Below are 22,753 nucleotides of genomic sequence, written 5' to 3' on the forward strand. Positions count from 1 at the left end.
CAGAACTGGGATGAGAGAGTATATTTTACGAAGCCTTCTAGGAGAATTAAGCTAAATAATTCCCTCTTTTTCCAGCAGTTTATGTAGGTGGCTGAAGAGGAAAAGGAAAAAAGCAATGTTTAATTTTTTTCCCTTCATAGGTTCTTCATAATTTAGTAAAAAAGGAGCAAGAAAAATTGGCACAGATCCTCCCAGGTTAGGCAAGGGATTAAGGTACTTGAAAGTAAGTGATATAACTACTATATCCCTGTGGATACACAGGGCTAAGGTGGCATAGCACAGTGGTTAGACAGACAGACTTAAGCCACACTACAGGACAGCCTGGGTTTAAATCTAAGCTCCAGCACTAATAAACTGTGTGAGCTCAGGTGAGTATGTTAATCACTCTGTACATCAATTTTCTCCTCTGTAAAATAAAAATAATAGCATCTAGTGTATTTTATATTACAGGTGTTGATATGATAAAGAACTTAAAATAGTGCCTATTATGTGTTAGGCAGTATTCTAAGTTTTGGTTAAAGAAATAAATAAACTAGAAACCGGAATGGAGTGTGAAAAGTGAAAGTAATGGACAAGCAATATGGAATCAGGTTAGTAGCTTCAATAGAGGAAAACAAAGAATGTGGCTGAGAAGAAAGTGGGTGCCTTGGGGATAAGGACCAAGTGGGGTAAGAGAGGAAAGGGAACACACTATCAGGGCTATACATAGCTACCCATATGTCGGGTGGAATTTCAAGCATAGTCAGGGAGTGACTCCTAGAATAGTGAGGGCCAAATGCTGCTAGTTGTCACAAGCCAGGACCCAACAATAAAAGTTAAAGGTTAAGGGTACTTAAATAGCTTTGTTAATAGTTAAATGGAGCATTCATTAGCAAATGTTTATATCTCACTATTTGTTAAGACAAATACACATATACAAATAACTTTTAAAAATCAGAGTCTTCTTAATAATCTTTATATTTCATTTAATTATCTTAAAATCAATGTTTTTATGAAAATTTATTGGAAAAGTATAGAGAAAACTGCAACAATGAGCATTTGACAGGTAACACTGTATTAATCAGACGCTGTGGAAAGGAATAAATACAATCAGGGACTAAACCTGTTGTAAACAATAAACAAAAAGTAAAGTGGAGATCAGAAGGTGTATCTAAGCTTTGCTTTTATTTCTTTATTCCTCAAAACACCTAGCGGTTTTTCTTTACAAACCACATATCTGAAACACTTAGTATCAGAAAAGGATGATAATATTAAGCATAAAACCTCTGCTTAGTGAAAATTCCTGAATCCTATATAATGGCAGACATAATTTAAAAAGTGAGATACTGGGATATTTCCAAATAAAGACCTGTTCTTCACACACAACGGGAGAAGTCACCAGGTGGAAGATGGAGTCCCGAGAATTGCAAACTAAATTTACAAGTAAAGACCACTAGTGTTGCCTGCATAAACCCCAAAGAGGATCTCTTTTAAAAAGATAAACTCAAATAACAAGATATCAAAGCACCTTTCTGCTGAAACACAAAATCTTGGTATTTGTCAAAACATTATTTTAGTAAATGGTAGTTTCTGAAGCACAAAAATCAAGCCTTTTAGATGTTTTACTGGAATTTTATTAAATACCCATGTTCTCTATTTTCCTGGAGTTTTTTATTGTTTTCTCACTTAATTTGAATTATCAAGCCAAAAGAGTTCTCTCTGCTATAATTACCTTCTGAGCCCCAAATAGACACTAACAACTTTTGCAAAGGCTGGAGGCTAATAGAAAGTTTTCCTCTTCTTGTCTAAGAAAAATCCAGACTCAACTTGCATTTATATAATCACTTGTAAGAGCTGTCCTACTGAGAACCTACCTAAAGTAAACAAGTTATGTCCTCAGCTACTTCGGAAATTAGTATTAAGGGAAAGGATATTGTAGAACAAGAATATTCCATCTAGTTGACTAAAGGAAAGCAAAAACCTCCAAAGCAGCTACAACCAACCTGTCACAGGCATTTTAAGGAAAACGTGAGGAAAGACCTAAGTGGTAGAAATATCACTCTCAGAAGAGTCCGCTGGCACCCACCACTTTCTCTTTCCTTCCTGTTATCTCTTACATTTCTCCAGGAATCTGTCCTCACATTCAATCTCGATATTAGAAGCCTCCCAACTCCCTCACCCCAACTTAGCCATCCCAGTCACAGTCTCTCTCTCTCTCACACACACACACACACACACACACACACACACACATACACACACACACCCTCCTCCCAACATGGGATCTCAAGAAAGTGGGAGAAATTAAAGGTATTACGTTCACTCAAAAAGGTAAGGTCTACTACAGTAGACTTTCTCACCAAGAACTGCATAGTAGATTCAGTGGATCAAATCCAGCAAGCAGAAGAGATGGCAACCATTCCTTATATTTTGTCTGTGCTTTAATTGCATGATTTATAAATTCGGATATATGTATCCACGGTGTCAATGGACAACCTTTCTTCAAAAAGTGGCGAAATACTGAAAACTTTTCATACTTCAGGCAGTATGCCAAATGAAGTTCATTTAACTGGGCTCCATATTTCAAAAGAATATTCACAATTCCTAAGAATTCACAGCTCCACCACAAAAGAAAAAAAAAGGAAGAAGTTAGACTTTTACATAAAAAAAACAATTGTTACAAATAATAGTAGTTACAGCTGGAAAATAAGAAGAGCAGATGAGACAGTGGATGGTTTTTACATGTCTAGTGGATTTAAGACTAGGGGATTAGGGGAAAGTAACAGTTTTACTTTTTTAATATATACCTGCCTGCATGGTTTTTCATTTTTCAACTATGAACAGGTAGCCCTTAGAATTCTAAACTTTCATCTTAAATATTTTTTTAAATTATCAATGATAAACAGAAAACTCTCCTCAAATTGATGTCTTTATACAATTAAGTACCTCTACTACAAAATACTTACTAAACAAAGTTATTAAACAATGTGCTTTGTCCCTAAAGACAAAAGACTCATTCTAGGATCACTAAAATGCCATTTTGTTTAGCAATAACTTTAGTCAATTTCCTCTTTACTTTAAAATTTCTAATGGTAGGGAAAAAATCACATAGAAAAGCCCTTTTTTAACAAACAAAAATTTAGCTTTGTATTTCTAAGTTAGTCTTCTTTATCTAGTACTTTTACAGAATAAAAGTATATTATTTTGTACCTATTACAGTTACTTTTTTAAAAAAAGAAATTATCCAATACTCATAAGTTGTGGTTAATTCAGTGAAAATAAGTGTAACCCTTTTTTGAGAGAGCTAACTGGCAAGATGTATCGAAAGAAGTATCACAGCAAAGCTATAATAGCACAAACTCTGGAGCTGGCCTGCTCAGCCATCTACTAGCTATGTGACTCAGAACAAGTTACTTAACCTTTCCTAACCTTATATAGAACCAGCACTATATAAGTATCTGTAAAATAAATGTTATGTAAAATAAAAATGCCATATAAATTAAAATATAATGAACATAAATCTTGGAACTTTATCCAGGAGATATATTTTTGAAAAAAAATTATGTCCTATTTGCACAAATACATTAAGCATAGTATTATCTATAACAGCTTTAAAAAGAAATTACCTAAATGTTCTACAATAGAGGAGCAAATTAAGTACAAAATATGATACATTCATCAAAAACTGTAATTATAATGGTTGTGTGACCACATTTTAAAAACCTTATTAATTTTAACTATAACAAAGCTCAGTAAACATGAATGTTCACTATGTAGACAACTATGAAAGACATTGAAAGAATTATTCTCCCTTTGAAATTTGCATTAATGCTATTTCAAACTACAAATAAAAAAGTATTTCATTAATCATAGTACTATAGAAGCGAAATAAGTAAGAGGCATTATAGATAAAATGTTTAAACCATTGTCATGTGAGACCAACTACTTCTGAGGACTTATGTACAGAACTTGAAATCGAGATTTTAAAGCAGTTAAATCACTATATAGATTAGTAAAATTTCACCTAACCCATGTATATTTTTATAAATCTATTTCACTTATTCTCCAATTTGTGCTTCTTTTCTTTAGTTAAAAGATTAAACAGTATTCTCTTTACTTTTAAATTATTTGCACAGCAATTAGAAAAGGAAATCTATTAATTATAAAATTTGTTTACAAAAATCAATAACTGTTGTTTGTCTACTATCTTGCTACTTGTTCCTGATAGGAAGTCCAACGTTCATATCATTGTTCTTGAAAGCAGCCCTGTGTGTTTGCATTTTTTCCCTCTTACTGTTTTAAGACACAGGAAAGTTGCAAGGATTTGTTACTAGCAGTCCAGCACTATAAGAAATGCTAAAGGACACACTTTTGACTGATGGTTCTAAACGGTTATCACCAATTTGTTTCAAACACTTTGACCTCACTTCACTAGGTCTCATTATTTTGCCTGTAGTTCTTACTTCCTGATTCCACTACAAACCAGACAAGCTACATATGGGCTGCTGAACTCTTCTAAAAAATATGCAGGTAAACTGCGAGTAATGCTCAAGACGTTGCTTCATTACAAATGTGACATATAATTCTCAAAAAGCTTGGCAATTTTCAGGGCAAACGTGTTTACATGTGCAATTCAAGGACTGATTAAATTCTTCCCTCTGAAACCATCCTTAGTGCTCTGAAACCATCAATAGCCTAACCATAGATACTTGAGCTCTTAATGATTTAGCTCTTAAAGAGGACATACTTTTGCTCCAGAGTACAAAGATAAATGTGAGCCCTAAATGCACCCTATTAGATTAAGTGCTACAGATTTTGTTTAGAAAAACTAACAAAACCAAGAGGATTTCTTATTAAAATTTGAACATAGCACCTAGACATGTGGCTCATGCTCAGAAAATTTAAGAAAGAGGCCAAAAGATAAACCAATTCATCTCTAAAAGATGAAAGGAACATGTGCATATATTCCTTGTAACAAACCTTATTGAGTATTCTGTACCAGCTACTATGTTAAATGTTTCACGTGGAAGATATACCTTAATCCTCTCAACTAAGAATTAGTTACAAATGGTATCTAATATCAAAGCAAAATCTAACAGTGACTATGATACTGCTAAATGTTTCCCAAAGTATGGTGCATGAAATACTAGTCCCTAAAAATGATCCATATGAAAAAGACTCCGTAATGAAAATATCTGAAGAACCCTATAGCATACAGTGAGCCCAGAAAAGGGAGAAATATAGGATAAACTTATTTTTAAACAATATGCTAGTTACAGTTTCCAATTATAGGCTTAAATGTTTTTCTTCAACTTCTAGAAATATTTATTTCAGAAGCAGCAGCTTTAAAATTAAAGCAAAGGATCCAATCAATAATCTGAAAAAAGCATAACGAAGAGTAAGAAATGCCCCAAAACTTTATGAACACAAAAAAGTATATTTATTATAAAATAAGTTCATCCTATTTTTCCAAACTTCTCAGACTTTTGTAGATTCACTCCCCTCTTAGAAATTCACAAATGATCACCATGAGAAAAATTCTTAGAAGCCCTTCAAGAAAGAAACCTATTTAATATTGCTTAATCCTATGCTTCTCAAACTTAACTATTTTATCCCATGTACTATCTTTGAATATTCTACAGAATTAGTATTCTACAAAACCACATTTTGGAAAACCCAGCTCTAAACTTCTTCCAATCATCATATTGCCTTGTGTTAAAAGAGACAAAAACACACTCCTAAAAGACTGATAAAACCCTCTAGTACTACATTGTAGACACTTTTCCAACAAAACTACCTATTATGTGGCAAAAAATAAACACATAACAAACTGGAGAATCATAAAACTTTGTCAGTATACCCTGAGTCATTCTGGGAAGGCAATTAAGAAGGTCTCAAATATATGTGTAAGCTCCAGAAACACAAGCATCTTCAGCACTCTATGTGACTTTGATTATTACATGTCATTGAGCAACAGAAGACCTTTGGGCTTAGACAACCTTTGGTTAAAAGATAAATTACATGAACATACATATGAATTGTGCTTAAGACTTAGTCAAATTCTCTCTCAAGCACTGATGAGGAATGAGAAGAACTCTTCAAGTCTTGGAGATTAAAAAGAAATATTCCATCCTATTTAATCCCTGCAGGACTTTAAGACCTGTCCAAAACATCCAAAGAGACATTTGGTCCTTGATATTTGGTCCTAGACTAAAATGTCCAAAAAAAATCTGGTCCATGCCAAAAGGTCTTTGATATTTGGTGCTATACTGAAAGGTCCAAAAGACATAGATGTGTCCACACCCACACATCTATCTCACCCCATGTGCCATTAGCAGCTAAGCTACAAAGGCAAGGGTACTTATTGATAATATAGCCACAATACAATTACTGGATTAATAAAACATGACAGTTTTTTTTTTTTAATGTATGAATCTTGTAAACCAAGAATATAAATAAACTTTATGGGTTTTCTGACTCAGGGATGTTTTCTAAGCGTGGACATTTTGGACAGGACCAAATATCAAGGACTTTTTGGGATGAACCAAATGTCAGTAGACATTTTGGACAAGACCAAACATCCACTACTCTATTTAACATAAATATCAAGAAATAATTGTGACACATTAAGAAACTACTCATTAGATAAACAGTTGAAATCATCAGATACTGAGAAAGAGAGATTTAAAACCTAAAAAAGCAATGTCAACACCTTATCTTTGGGCTTGTACATTTTCCATCATCCTGCTCTTTGAAATTCAAAAACGTGCACAGGAACAGTGTCTAGAATTAAAAAAACACTGTAAAAGGAAATTTGATATGTCAACAAGATTTATTTTAAACAAATAGAAATAGGCAAACATCTTGAGCAATTTGTGTTCAATTAGCCAACTAAATATCTAACCAACTTATTATCAAAGTAAGTTTTATTGAATGGTTTTCAGCCATTAGCTGAAAACAAAATGAAGACAGATCTTATCAGATGTACCTATGTATGATGACAAGAAAGGGCAACTTCTACAAAACTAATATGGTAACAATAATCCATATCAATTCAAAAGACAGACCAAATCAGATTAGTTAAGCCATGATCTCTTATATTTGTTCAAATTGTCCTGAAATTTCTCAACTTCCCTTCTCTTTCATTTTCCAGTTAAAGGAGTCTTTTTCTTGTCTTTTCACATTTAAGTTGAATTACTCAACTGTGCCCTTGAAAGACTGGCTTTCATGTTACCATAGCTGTTAACTTTTTTGCCCCAAAGGACAAAGACTGCTTTTGTACAGTGGTGGAGGAGCCACCTTTCCATCATGCCTTGGAGGGGTGAGAAGGACTAAAGGTCACTGCTTCAAATGGAAGCTCATCCTCTCAAAGGGATACCCAGAAAAATGTTTCAGAATGCTAATCCTGAGCTAAAAAGTTAAACTGGCTGAATAAAACAACAAAGAAGAAAAAGCTTAAAACTCAGATCAATTATTTATACTTATTATTTTCATCACCTTTGATATTAATTATACTATTTGTAAAAGCAAATAAAAGTTTACTAGAACACAACAGGCCAACAGTGCAAGGAAGGACACAAATACCAAATTCTAGATTTCAGAGAAATACCAGAAAATATACAAATGAGAAAATAAGTTTTTAACTCATTAACATCTAAAGATATAAAAATATTGATTAAATCTCTTTATATAATCTTACATCAAATGAACATGACTGTAACAACACTTTGTTGCTATAAAAATTAAATTTCAAGACTTATACCATTAAACTTATCTTATTGTCTATTATCAAATATCTCCAAATTTGATATCTAATCATTAATTTTGGAAAATGGAGTCTTCCAACGTCCCTGGTACCATTATTATGACCAAAACACAAATTCTTATTTATTGGTAAATGAAATATAGGAAATCCATACATTGTTTCATTAAGGAGCAAGAGAATATGATAATTATTTTAAATGAAAATTATATTAAATTATCCTTGCTTTATAAAAGAGAATTCTACTTAATTTTTAGGTACGCGACTGTAGAGAATCCAAATTTTAAGATGCACACTGATTGAAAGAAATAACAAAAATTTAACAAAATTTTCCCATTTTAATTTTTCCCCTCAGATAACTGGCTACATTACCTTCTTGACATACTAAAACAAAATGTACTTGGAGAATGAGTTTTCTTGCTTGATCGGCAAAGTTTTATACAGAGTTCCAAAATACTCAAACAATATTCACATTACACATATAGTGACTGACATGTGAATTAACAGCTAATATAAACGTACATCAGCTAATATAAACGTACAGTACAGGCACTAAAATTTTAATTTATGTTAATTTCCAGATAAATGGAGGATAACAGGAGAGAAATTAACTTTGATATTTTTCTACTGTGCCCAAAATAGTGCTATGTACTAGACTTAAATTGACTCTTTTATATACACACATTAAATATGAGTGTATGTGAGTATAATAACTACTATCTTTTAGATTTAGCCTTTGGGAAAAGTTCCCCCTTCAATTAAATTCCCCACTAAGTAGGTGATAATGGCAGAGATGTATAAAAATTAAGTCTATTGCCGAGGGTCCCAGCCAAACAAATGAAAAGTCAATTAGAAAGACTAGAGAAGTACCTTCCTGAAACATATTTTGATGTTAGCTTTTTCCCTACATGCTAACAAATAATATCTTCTAATGACATTTCTTACTGGAAAACTACCTTAATAATTAAGAATACATTTGGTCCAATTACAAGTTCCCACATGGAATAAAGCAACTAATACGCCCCTTTAAAGCCACCGAACCAAATTTTGCTCTGTAAAGTGGCTCTGTATGCAACAGGGCCACTTCACAGAGCAAAATTTCTAAGAATAGCAAAAATACCAAAGCTTGTTAGCTCATGTCTCTGACCAAGAACTACTATACACCACACTGCTGCTTCTTTACTTTTGGATTTCAGCAGTTTATTTTTGAGCACGCTTTTATTTGGCTTTATCCTGTGTTTCAGTTTACTAAGAGTCTTAAATCTATAAATTTATGTCTTTATCCAGTGTTGGAAAGTTTTTGGCCATTATTCGGTCACATAACTTTTCTGTGCCAATCTCTTTCTCCTCTCCTCCTAGACTCTGATGATATAAATGTCAAAATGCAGATATTCCCTCAGGTATCTGAGGCTCTGTTTCTTATTGTTGTTGTAGCTTTTTCCCAATCTTTTTTTCTCTGTTCTTCTGTTTGGATAATTTCCATTGGTCTACCTTCAAGTTAACTGACCGTCTCAATTTCATTCTGCTATGGAGTCCATACAGTAAATTTGTCATTTCAGATATTATACATTTCAATTCTAAAAATTTCCATTTGATTCTTTGTATAGCTGATATTTCTCAGCCGAGAATTTCTACCTTTCCATTTATTTCAAGTGTTTATCTCATAAAGCAGTTTTAATTGCTGCTTCCAATTACTTGATATTTCTAACGTCTGGATCATCTCGAGATTGGCACATATGATCTTTTCCTTAGAGAACTGGTCATATTTTAATGGTTCTTTACATGTCAAATAATTTAGACTGCATCTTGGACACTGCAAATGTTAATGCTGTATATATGCTGGTTTCTGTTAAAATCCTTTGAAGAATACTGATTTTTGTTTGTTTACTGTAGCAGGCATATAACCTAGTTCGATTCAGATTGCAATCTTTTTTAGAAACTTTCTTTTCCATCAACTTTATTTCCATTTTGCTTAAAAGTTGTAGAAGAACAGCTTAAGACCACACAGTGGCTACTGCTACCCATTCAGTGGCCTGAGCAATGGAAGCTGCAGACCAGTCTTCAGTGGCAGGCTAAACACGCCAGTCCTCAGTAGGAAACTGCTGAACAGGCACACAGGCCTTCAGACTAGAGTGCAGCCTAGCTGAACAGCAATGAACTCAGGAGCTGGAGTAGTTCATTCAGAATTTCACTCTGAAATTCCTCCTTGGTCACTGTCTTTTCAACAGCAGCCCACTCTTCCTTTTCAGTCTTTTCAGGATCTCTGTAGAAGCAGGAATTAAGCATGACTTCTCAGGGCTGTACGTGGGAGATGGTGCCACACCTGCAAAGAACTTCACGGGCCAGCATCCTCTACATCAGAGCCACTGAGTGAGCTCCCTTGTTGTTGCATGGGATGGAAATGTCCACATAGCATGGAGGAGAGTCTATGTTATACAGAGAATGGTAGGCATATTAACATAAAATGTGTCTGTGAAATGCTGGTAGTCAGTCCTGGGATCAGTAACCACCGGGAGTCTTAGCTCCTGAAGGCTGCCTAAATCTGCTTAGGGAATGCTCCATGAGTAACGGCATTCCCTCCAGTGTTAACGGCAAACTTCAGCTCAGTTCGCCGAAGTATTCCTTGATGATATGACACACATTAACTGGATTTTCAATGCACAATAGCACGAGCAATTAAGAGAAGCTTCTCCCAGGTTCTCTTCAGATTTATGATGCAGATGCCATCACTATTCCATTTGGAAGTCAAGTTTGGTGCCACCTAAGTGGGTTCCTGCTGTAAGGAATTTAAGGACACCTTTCTTCATTTGCAAGACATCAAGGGCTCCAAGCATTGTGAAAGTTTCCCTTTATGTTACGATGGAAATCCAGAACAACACTCTATGGACCCCACTGTGGGTAGCATGGAAAAGCCAGACTGCAATTTCTGTTATACCCTCTAAAGACAGTGGTTCTAATGTCAGTTCAGTTCTTAAAGCTTTTGCTATGCTGCTTTGTGTCTGATCCCATTAAATGTGCCACTCAGGGAGTTAAGCTGAGACTTCAGTTTTTGTTTAAATCTTGATTTTCAACAATTTGAGTCTGTCTTGTGCATTCAAACCTTGGGGTGAGCTCAGGACATACGCAGGTTCCTACATACTCTTCTCCTCACACTCTCTGTCCCACAGTGTTCTAATTACCTGATTCCTTAAGCCAGAAAAACATTAAGGTGTTTTGGGGTTAACAGGGACTCTGTGTTACATGGTTTAATTCAAGCTACTCTTATAATATGATGAGGTATGAGCTTAGCTGCTATGATCAGAAAGACTGAGAACATCACCCCTCCAAAAGGTAAGATGAAGGTCAAAAAAGACCATCATTATATTGGACATATACACATACAAACTATCCAAAATCATTATGTTCTGCTCTAAGTTTTAAAAGTTCAATTCTGACCTAATAATAAAATATAATAGAGTTAGATACATATGGAGAAAGACAACAAACTAAAGTCATCGATGCAGACTTACTAATGGTAAAACTAAAGTGTTTAGAAAGATAAAACTTGAGAAGTTACAACAAACTTCTATGAAATCATGAAAGTTATACATAGAGTGGGTTTCAGATACTCAGATTAACCAAAATCCCAAATATTCAGACCATAATGTATACCTGGAAGCTTAAATTCAGAATAAATAAAATGAACTATTTTACATAGCAAATGTTAAGAGATGATAGATAGAGACTAAAAGCTCGGTAAATTAAGTTTTTGATAAATATTTAAATTGTGAATAGCAATCCATAATAGTAAATTCAGAAAAAGACAATGAAATTTTAGGTATGACTGCAACCTCTTTTGCATCATTAAAAACAATAGCATCTATCCGGACGACTTATGCCATTATTGGATGGACCATAGATATTACTCAATATGGCTTTTCTTACACATAGCCTGATTCTTACCTTTTACTTTAAAACCCTGGGAGTCTTATAGACAAGCATTGGCCAGAAGTTAATAAAGCAACAGTAAGTCTCCATTTACTCTGCTTCATGGGATCATGGTAGAGTAGCAAAACAAATGTTTTTAAGACTAATTTAATTACTGTGATTCACATAAATAATACTACATACCAAATACATTAAAAATACAACAATGTCTATAAAACAAAGTTTTCTTTTTAGGCTCATAACAAGCCTTGAAAAGATAAATTTCAATTAGTAAATAACTTGAAACACAGTCAATACTTTATCTGATAAAGTCATTTGCAATTATTTTTCCCCAGACTTTATTGAGGTTATAACTGACAAATAAAGACTGTAAGACAGTTAAAGTATACAACATGATGAATCCATATACACAGACACTCACATACATTGTGAAAGGAAAAAAAATCTAATATCATCACCTCGTTTCTAGTTTACTTTGACTGAATGAGGTACGTCATCAAGAGTTTCTTCTGTTTGTTTTTTGTTTTTAAGCTAACAATTTAGCATTAAGAGATATTAAGTTTCATCATAAAATATAATACAGCAAATATACCTACTCTTGCACTAAGAGATATTAAGTTTCATCATAAAATATAATACGGCAAATATACCTACTCTTTCTGGAAAGCCATACACATGGGAGAACTAAATTCAAAGACAAGGTGCGTCTGGGCCTCTGGGCTGTAGCCATGCTGGAGTAACATTTCCAGGCACTCTTCTTGCCCTCCCAACACTGCTGAGTAAACAGGGCTCACTTTGTCTGGCCCAGTGTCACAGACCCGGTTAGTAAGTGGTATCAACAAGTCCAAGACTCTGCAAGTACACAAATATAGAAACACTTACTGTTTTTATATGCACATGAGTACAGGCAACATTTTGCAGTACCTATATTAAGAGTCACTCATTAATTGATTTAATAAAAGTCTTCCTGTCTTCAGTTTAGCTTTTACCTATATTAAATTATTACAGGCTATATACTCCAAACTGTTAAGCTTATTATTGTTGCTTAATACAAAGGTCCTTAAATATATCTAAAAGAGAATTAAAAAATGTTCCTATAAGTAAATAGGTAACAGGTTGTCCTTCTGTATTTTTTCACTAATTATTTACCTTCACTAATTATTTACCTTCACTAATTATTTACCATCACCCGACTCCCCAAAATTCAAATTTTATTAGATATTTTAGAATTCAATTAATCATTTAAAACCTCATTGTAGTAAATATGAACTTGTATCAAGAAATAAATGATTTTTCTTCTTAAAATACAAACTAAAGTTTTATTTTTCTAACTAATAAAAGTTGTTAAAGATGGCAACAGGAAATAGTATTTTCATCAGGAAGAAATCAGAATTTCTGCTAAAATATTTTTTTCTCTAAAAAATAAACAGATTTATAAAGAACGTAGTTGCTAAGTAGAAAAAGTTCTAAAGAAAATCATTACAACAGAATTTGTTAGATTATTTGTAAACTTACCTCTAGCAGTCGGCTACAGAGAAAAGACTAGTCTACTTTTCTAAAATTAAAAATAAAGCTAGGGATAATGAAAGCCAGGAAATATCATCTCATTATGGAAAAAAATATCTTTATAACATTCTTTCTTTTTGTTACTTTTCCTGATGTAATAAGGCCTAAAATGATAATAGTATTTAATAAAAACTTAAATTCACAGAACTTATCTTAGAAGTAGTCTATGGAGGAAACCATCAATGACAAATAGAATTCTCAAGATGAGAATAAATGAGGACAAAATCCTAGAGGGTTATGGTATCAATTTAAAGCTCAGAGTATAATTGTACCTAAAATTTATGTTTAAATAAACAGTCAAGAGTTAATAAAAATACCAAAATTTTTTAAAGCCTACGTATATTGTTAAAATTATACTCAATAAGGCAGAAACATGCTTAACAAGTATCTTTAAATTAAGGAAATAGTAAAATACCATGCCACCTAGTGGCGTAATAACCAAATTGCAGAATCTGTTTTCCTACTATGTGAACATACTAATGACAATTTCGCAATTACTTTTAAAGTTAAATAATACTACCAATAGTTATGAAGTTATTATTGTACAATTGTGACTCTAAAAACTTAAACATATATTTTTAAAAACTGTTCAATGCCAATTTATGTTATAATAAGCTGCTTATGTATTCTCATAAGTATAACCAGGTTACTAGCTTCCAAGATTCTTGAAACCCCCAATTTCAGGTAGTTCCAACTTTTAGTTTTTCTCTCTAGAAAATACCAAAAATTTCATGGGAACTTCTGGCTAAGGAAGAAAAGCAACAGAAGCAGGGAAAAATAGTGGTACCACCCATACCACACAAAATAAAGACTCCATTAGGGGTCACAAACTCAAAGCCTCCTGGGGTGAGGAAGGTAACGTAAACAGTTTGCATAAAGCCATCGGATAGCTAACTAAAGATGCCTGGGACAAAACTGGAGAACAGCAGAAGAGTATGGCCATAGCTTGAGAAATCGGAGTGTAGGGGAAGACTTAACACTCTGAGAAAGACCTCGGGGTTTTTCTATTTCTAGCCACTGTGCCTGTCTTACACTAGGAAAGTACAAGACTAAGAGGAGCTGGGGACAGCACGGGGGACAGGTGTGGTGGTGGATCTAGTCATTCAGCAGACTGGCAGAGAAAGGAAAACCAAGGATTTTGTCTGTAGATAGTCTGGCCCAGAAGATTTACTCATCACTCTTTAATTATGAGACTTTTTATTTTCCATTCTAAACACTTACTTTGTATGTCCCATTTGTGCAGCTGCATGAATAGGTAACTGCCAATTGTCCTCATTACAGTAAAGATCAGGATCTGCCCCACTGGACAGCAAAAGCTCCACACATTCTGTGTGGCCCTCTTGAGCAGCAATGAACAGGGGAGTAGCTTTGTCTGAGGCCTGACAATTGACATTTGCACCTAATACAAAATAAAACATTTAACAAATGTTTTTTGGGGGGAAAAACATGATAATTAACATATATTTCAAAGCAGCTACCTTAAAAAGGGGTTTCAGAGTACAGTTGACTCTAGAATAATACAGGTTTGAACTGTGCAGGTCCACTTACACATGGATTTTTTTCCCATCTTGTATACAGACGATGTAAGCTTACATATGGATAAATACAATACAGTACTATAAAAGTATTTTCTCTTATGATTTTCTTAGTAACATTTTCTTTTCTCTAGGTTCCTTTACTCTGAGAGTTCAGTATATAATACACAAAACATATAAAATATGTGTTAATCAACTGTTTATGTTACTGGTAAGGCTTCCAGTCAACAGAGGCTATTAGTAGTTAACTTGAGGGGAGGGGGGAGTCAGAAGTTATACATATATTCTGGACTGCACATGGAGTCAGACTGTTCAAGGGTGAACTGTATACCAGTTTCCTCCACGCAGGGGATACTGTTGTATAAACATACTGATTTTCCTAACTTGCTGGTAATTCTTTGAATTGTTTGCTTTTATTTTAGCAAGAAAACAAGTTATTAATATTTCAGAATTCATTTTTAAGCTAAAACAAAAATCCTATTCAATGAAGAATTTATTTCATTCCAAATCGCTCCTCCAACAAGCACTATGTGATTCCAATAAGTAATCATTTTAAAAAGTGAAAAACAAATAATCAACTATGGATAACATTTCTGAAAATCATTGAAGAAGATTTTTAAAAAACCCTCAATTATGAACCTTTGTAGATGTCACTCACTAATCAATTTGGGCTGCTTTATGAAAAAAAAAAAAAAATTCCAGTACATATGATATACAATGGGAGCTATCCCTTAAAATAAATATTGACTATACTCTTCATTACATTCTTATTCTTCATGACCATTGCATGATAGAGCCTACAATAAAAGTAAAAAGGTCTATTTAAATGGGTTTCTGAAATGATTTTTTTTAAGCATAACTCTAATCAATTATTTAGATGCCAGTCTATAAAGATGTGAAGAAGTTGAAACTGGCCTCAATATTTGTGAAGGTTTTAAAAATAGCAGGCTTTTCTCATTGACAAACGATGTGTTAAGTATAAGAAGTATGGTGTTATTGCACTACCATAAGAATTTTAAAATTTCTGGAATAGATCTCAGTAGAAAAATCATCATTATTAACGGGAAAAAAGACCTTTTTTTATTCAAAAGGATGTTCTATAAGTACACTTTGAATAAATCAAAACCATGAGGTGGGTAAAAACTATGTAAAACATAAATGGTAAGGAAGGGTTTATGGAACCTTCACTGGCCATTCAACAAGTCTGGATAAGTAGACTATCAACACAAGGTGGATGCTTCACATACTATCAGCCTTAGAAAGAAGGAGACACTATTACTGAGAAAACACTAAATCAAGAAAAAAAAAAAAACTACTAAAAATTTTTTTTAACTGCGTGATGGCAAAACTGGTATACTTCCTCCCACTTTTGACTAACTATGCTTCATCAGGTTAGTAGTGCTCTAGAGCATACACAGTGTTTGGAGGAATTTAAAAGCCCTTACATAACAAATGTTTCTGGTTACAGAAATGTCATACAGAGTAAGAATGCCACCTCAATACCATCTCCTCTGGCAACGCTAAATGTGTAATGGTTGTTACAGAGAAATCTTTAGCAGGTTTATCTTGCTATTAACATAAAGTAAAAAACCCATTTAAATAATCATACGATAGATCAACACATACAACTCAAAGGCTTAATATACAAAATAGCTATCTAATAAATTAATTAACCCTAAAATAATCTCGTACCCTAGAAAGTTGGAATTGCCTAGGTCCCTATAAGAAAAAACAGCCCCATCATTCAACTTGCCAATAAACCCACTTTAGTGATAGATTGTGTTCCTCCTCAGATAAATTAGTAGCTGTGCCTTGCATTATGTTAGTAACAGACACTTAGTAACCAGACTTATAAATCAAGTTGTATGTATTCTTATTTACCACTAACATAAAACCATAAATTTCACAACCTGATTTATATCTAGTCAATAATTATTCTCCCTAGGAAAATACAAAGTTAAAACTCATGATCTTAGCAGTGCAAAGGCTAATGGATTAATCTTACCTGATGAAATAAGAATGCTCAAGCTTTCTAGCTTGCCATACTGAGCTGCCACAAATAAAGGCGTGATTCCAAAGTCATCCTGGCATTCCTTGTTTGCTCCTTTTTTAAGAAGCAATTTTATGATCTCAGCATTCTCCTAAAGCACAGATTCATATTTTAAATAAGCAAAAACAAAGAAAATAGAAGGTATATCTTTTCTTATTACTGTGTTTCGTTTTTATCTTCACTAAAGGAAAAACTTTTTTAAAAAGTATATTGTTGAATGGGAAGAAAGTATTAAACAATCAGATTATTCCATACCTTTAGATAGACTGTTTAACATAAACAGATAAAACACTGATCTCTAGGAATTATAATCCTTATAAAATCCTGCAAAATTAGCTTGCTAGCCCAAGCACTGAGTTATCAGTTTCTAAACACACTGCTTTACTTAAAAATAAACCACTGCTCCTTATCAATTTATATCCCAAATATTCTGATAGTCTCTTAACTATGCTATCAACAATTGAAAAACTTAGATAATCCCTGCAGCCCAAAGCTGCTGGAACTACTAGAGCAGTTGGCTTATTCAGAATGATCATTAGCATTTAGACTGCCTTTTCTGTACTGCACTAACCATCATAAATCACAGGCAAGTAGGAAGCAAAAACTGTATAGAACTGTCATTTTAAAAGGGTAAAACACACAATTTATATGAAGATGAAATAATAAATTCAGCAGTTACCTGAAAAGTAGCCTGGTGCAAGGCATTCCATCCACACATAGAATGGGATCCATTAACGTTTGCTCCATGTCGAAGCAACAGCCTTAACGCATCTATCTGTCCATTTTCAACAGCTGCAATATAGCAGTCAAAAAAATTATTGTCAGTAAGAAGGCATGTTTGTAGGACTGGACACTTTGGTGATGTTCTCATCACTTATTCACCTCGGAACTCACAATGCTGTGATCACTCCGATCAACAAATCAAAATACACACGCATGCAATGCCAAAATATTTATCACAATTGTCTGGCCCAAACTCATTAATATATACATTCTTTCTGTGTACATGCAAATTATTTCAAAGATAGAGAGGAAATGGAAGCAAGAGGCAAACATTTATTCTCTCTGGTAAGGGAGACAGTATGTTTCTATTTTGTTAAGAATGCAATTGGGAGAACAGGGTGAACGAACAGGTCGGAAGAAAATCTCAAAAAGATTTCTTATCGATACCATTTGATCACAAATGACAACAGTCACTGACAAACTGAAAGAGCAATACTGCAGGCTCTACACCTTAGATATGTCTTGCCATCCTAAACAACAATCATTGTTAAAATTACATTCTTGATCAATGAAAATACAGTAAAACCTTGCTTATTTGAACTAAAAGGGACTCCAGATAAACTAAAGAATGCTGTTAAAGAATTGCATTTTACTTAACTATAGTAAGTGAAACTAATGGCTCCTATTTTGGATAACAGTATGAAGGTTCCTCAAAAAAAATAAGAATAAAGCTACCACCATATGACCCAGTAGTCCTTCTTCTGGGTATCTACTCCAAAAATTTGGAAACATTTATTCATAAGGATATATGTACCCCTATGTTCACTGCAGCATTATACACGGTAAGCCAAGGCATGGAAACAACCTAAGTATCATTCAATGGATGACTGAATAAAGATGTGGTATATATACACAATGGAACACTACTCAGCCATGAGAAAGGATGAAATACTGCCATTTGTGACAACATTAATAGATCCTGAAAGTATCATGCTAAGCAAAATAAATCAGAGAGAAAAAAACAAGAACCATATAATTTCACTCATATGTGGGATATAAAACAGAAAGCAACAAATGAACAAACAAAACAAACAAACTCATAGACACAGACAACAGAAGGGTGAATACCAAAGGGGAAAGGGAATAAAAGAAGGATAAAGAAGGTAAAAGAGGCAATTTATGGTGACAGAGGAAGGTTAGACTTTAGGTGAACACACATGCAACACATAGACGATATATTATAGAACTGTACACTTGAAACTTATACAATGTTACTATCAATATCACCCCCAATAAACTAAATTTAAAAAAATAAATAAATAAACTAATGGCTTCCAAATCGCTACTAAAGTAGATCCTATGAAGAAATAGTTTGAACACCTATAGATAGCTAAAAATCATGTGCCCTTTTACTAATTTCATCAAATCATTCTACTTTCCTTTATATATCTAATTTAACATTAGCACAAGATACGTGTTGCCTAATATCATGGACACATAACAGTTTATAAATCCTACCTAGTGAGGATGAACATAAGTATAATGTCATTAAGTTGACAGAACAAATATGTGGGGCTAAACATCATCGCAATATTATCTACCACAAAACTCTGCTACGAAGGTGGCAGTAACTCTGGAGCAGTTAATGAAAAAAAAAAAAAAAAAAAAAAAACAGAAAGCCAGAAGAGAGCTATAAAGTACTTAATAAAATAAGTAGACACATAAACATACACATAGACCATTAGCAAATAAGGTATACTGTGAATGTTGCAGGTGTGCAGCAATTACAATGACTTCTTAGAATTGTAAGTTTGGGGAAATATCAGCATCTATAAGAAGTGAAAGAGCAGAGATGTATATAAGGTCTGACTCATGTGTTTGGTAACAGGAAAGGAATTTTGGAAAACAAATGAGATTTTTAAATTTCATTTCAAACACATAGCTATTCTATATCTCCTCCTATAGTAAGAGGCAAGAAGTGAGAATCAACAATTTTCAGTCGAAATCTAGAAAGGCATTAGATATCTGGCCCACATTTGAAAATGTTAATACAGATGAAACAATGAGGAAGATAAAAATACTTAAAAGTATAAAACAAATAGCAAATGGACTCATTATTATTGAAGACAATAACATGCCATTGACATTCTATTAATTTTGAATACTGAATTTATACCAAAGCTATTTCCCTCATCATGATTATCAGCAGTTCTTTAATCAAGAATTCTCTTACTCTGGGAGATTTCAGAAATTTAACCATCATGGTTGAAATAATATCACTGTAGCAGAAGTTTAACATGACTTATTTCTTATTTCTAAGTTAAAATTCAAGGGCATTTTACTAAGGAAAGAACAACAGTTTTTCAAGCTGTTATTTTTCTATAATCAAACTAAAGTCAATCTAATTTTGGATGGAGGTCATGATAGAAAAGGAAGAAAATCTGTTTCATATCCAATTCCTACCTCATTATCAGTGATTGCTGCCAAAAATCATTCTATAGCCAGACCCTGAGTTGAAGATTATCAGGTTGTCGGCAGTGATACATGAAACAGAGTGAAGATAAGTATGTTTTTCATGAGTTAGGCTGACATTATAAAAACAAAATTTGAAAAAATTTGTTTCAATTGTTAAATACGCTATAGAAGACAGACAAAAATTGTTTTCACTTTTAATATCAAAAATACATAAAGATAGCTGAATTCTGCATCCCTAATGAAAATGTTTCCCAATGGCAAAAGAATGAAACAAGCACATCACCAAATAAACAGCATTTTTATAGCTCTTGCAAATTTCTTCAAAATAAAGCAAATTTAATGGTTAATAATCAAGAAATAGTGGTTTTAAACGTGTATTTATACCTTACATTTACCACCAAAGCCCCTCTCCTTTGGAAAAGCTAGATTAACTTCTTTGTCCTTATAAAACAAGTTACCACGTTGGAAGGTGAGGGAGGGGACCATACCATAACAATGTATGTTACATTTGAATAAAAGTTTATTCAAAAAAAGAAAAGAACGAAACTCAAACTTCCTATTTGTTGGCCTCCTAATCCGCTAAGAAGTACACTCCTTGAGGAAAGAAACTGTCTCACCCACCCTGTATGCGCAGTGCCAATCACAGAAAGAGGACAGGCAAATAATCATTGACTGGATGAATGGGAAACAGTATTTAAAAGAAAATAAAGATTTTTCTCTTTTTAAAAATATATTCCCTCTTCAAACTGAGTGGGCTTCAGAATTACTCTTCTGGATACAACAATGTAACTCGTACTAAACTAGCCATCCTACCATTAACTATCGTTAATAGTGAACAAAATACATAAAGACATTTTTTGGCAATAAACAATGAGCAGAAGACTGATTCCGGAAGAGGGACAATACATGAGGTGAGCCCTAGAATCCCCTCAGCTCTCTGCCTGGAGAGATTCCTTGATTATGGTGTGGTAAGCTAAAGTCTAAGCAGGGCAAAGGTAAGGTATACTTCAAGGAAAGAGGTAATTCAAACAGAGGAAACAGTTCAAGCAGAGTGCAGTAGTCTACTGCGCTGATGAGGCAGAGATTGAAATTTAAGCAGTTGAAATCTGTGGGGCAAGGCCTCAGAGAAAAGAAACTGTACAGAGGGGAGGCCCTGGTGTGGAAATTCTCCAAAAATCCTTGGCTATGGTCTGGGCTGTACATGTGTAAGGCAAGATGGAAGCCTACAAGACAGCTACTAAAGGGTTCAAAATGCAACAGAGATAACTAGAGGTCAAAGAGTGCTGAGAGGCAAGGGCCCTCCTAGGAGTTCTGGCCCAGTCAGAGGGGTGAAAACACAGGACCTCATTAACACCGTGGGCATTCAGCCGAGATATCCAAAGGGCGGAGAACTAGGAGTAAGGAGCACACTTGAGAGTAAGACCGACTCTAGACCTGTTCTAATTAAGCCTAAATAAGCCCGACAAGAATATGAAGGAGACAGAGTTTGGAAGTTGAGTCCTGCCAAGTTTGATGGACTTGGAAAACACCTTAAGCCCGCCACGGATCTAGTCTAACAGTATAAAACCAAACCTAAACTATTTCAAGGCGATAAGCCAGTAAATTATCTAAATATTACAAGAAAAGAAAGACAATCAACATTCCTCAGAGGAGAATAAAATAATTGAAGTTTCTGCAACATGCTATCCACAATATCCAGTATACAAGTCAAAAAGCGGTCAACAGAAATTGACCGCAAGATGGATTTAACAGATGAACTAAAGAAGTTATTATAAATATGCTTTAAAATTTAAAGTAAAATGTGTTCAAGGAGTTTATCTTTAATGTATATGGTATATAGACAGGTAAACACAGAAAATCTCAGCAAAGAAATTCAGCTATTAAAAAAAAAAAGAACCAAACAAAAATTCCAGAACTGAAGAAATGATGGGATTAAAAGATTTGAAATTACAGAAGAGTCAGTGAATTTGAAAACATCAATATAAATCATCCAATCTAAAGAACTGAGAGAAAAAAAGTGAAGGAAAATCAACTGTGTAGACATGTGGGACAACAGCAAACAGTCCAACCTACATGGAATTGAAGTCCCAGAAGAAGAGCAGAACAAAATAGAACAAAAAAAAAAAATGTATTTGAAGAAATAAAGGATGAAATTTTCCAAAAACTTATTTTAAAACAAAAACAAAAGCTACACTGACTTACAGAACCAGAAAAATCAGCAAATCTCTGTGCTTTGGAAGGAAGTCACTATACTTGTTACAACTTCACAGTCTATGTAAATTAAAGGTGACTATATTAACATGCCTGGCAGCTCTATGGAAGAATGTAAATGATTATAAAAGGGGCTGCAAACAAGCCACTGAAATCAACTTAACTGTTACATTAGTTTAAAATTTTTTCTAAAATTTTCTCAGGGCTCCTATTTGTACTTAAAGATGCTAAAGACATTTCCTTAGACTGTAAAAATAGTATTATATGGTCATTCTCTCATGTCTCAGTACAAGTAAGTTGCAGCTAGAGACCATGACAAATCTTGACAGACTTTCTGTTATAAATTCCAAGAACACAGACTGCATATTTTCTCCTGGCCATATTGAGGCTATATAGTCACTGACTTTGTACTCAACAGTCACCAACTACCACAAATCAAATGCCCTCCCTCCAATCCAACAACAACAAAAAGTACTTATACTTATCAGTGGTCACAGATTTTTTATACTTTTCAATAATATAATT

General features: G+C 33.8%; 1 protein-coding gene and 1 pseudogene across 5 annotated transcripts in view; both read right to left on the bottom strand.

The window, feature by feature from the left end:
• The window catches only part of ASB3 (ankyrin repeat and SOCS box containing 3), an 88,437-nt gene that overhangs the window by 24,541 nt on the left and 41,143 nt on the right, over positions 1-22,753 (bottom strand). For 3 of the 4 annotated variants that reach the window (XM_016127456.2, XM_016127459.2, XM_016127458.2), the window contains exons 4-8: positions 17,499-17,611; positions 16,775-16,910; positions 14,456-14,633; positions 12,323-12,520; positions 2,340-2,597 (exon numbers count right to left, since the gene is read on the bottom strand). In XM_016127456.2, coding sequence (XP_015982942.1) covers positions 2,340-2,597; positions 12,323-12,520; positions 14,456-14,633; positions 16,775-16,910; positions 17,499-17,611 — 883 coding nt within the window. The remainder of the gene's footprint in view (positions 1-2,339; positions 2,598-12,322; positions 12,521-14,455; positions 14,634-16,774; positions 16,911-17,498; positions 17,612-22,753) is intronic. The other variant, XM_016127457.2, reaches the window with a different exon arrangement.
• LOC118605217 lies at positions 6,786-12,314 on the bottom strand (annotated as a pseudogene). The gene has a single exon (XR_004951994.1). The product of XR_004951994.1 is annotated as a 40S ribosomal protein SA-like (transcript).

The sequence above is a fragment of the Rousettus aegyptiacus genome, unplaced genomic scaffold (genome assembly GCF_014176215.1).
Source record: "Rousettus aegyptiacus isolate mRouAeg1 unplaced genomic scaffold, mRouAeg1.p scaffold_m13_p_7, whole genome shotgun sequence".
Classification (NCBI taxonomy): Eukaryota; Metazoa; Chordata; class Mammalia; order Chiroptera; family Pteropodidae; genus Rousettus; species Rousettus aegyptiacus.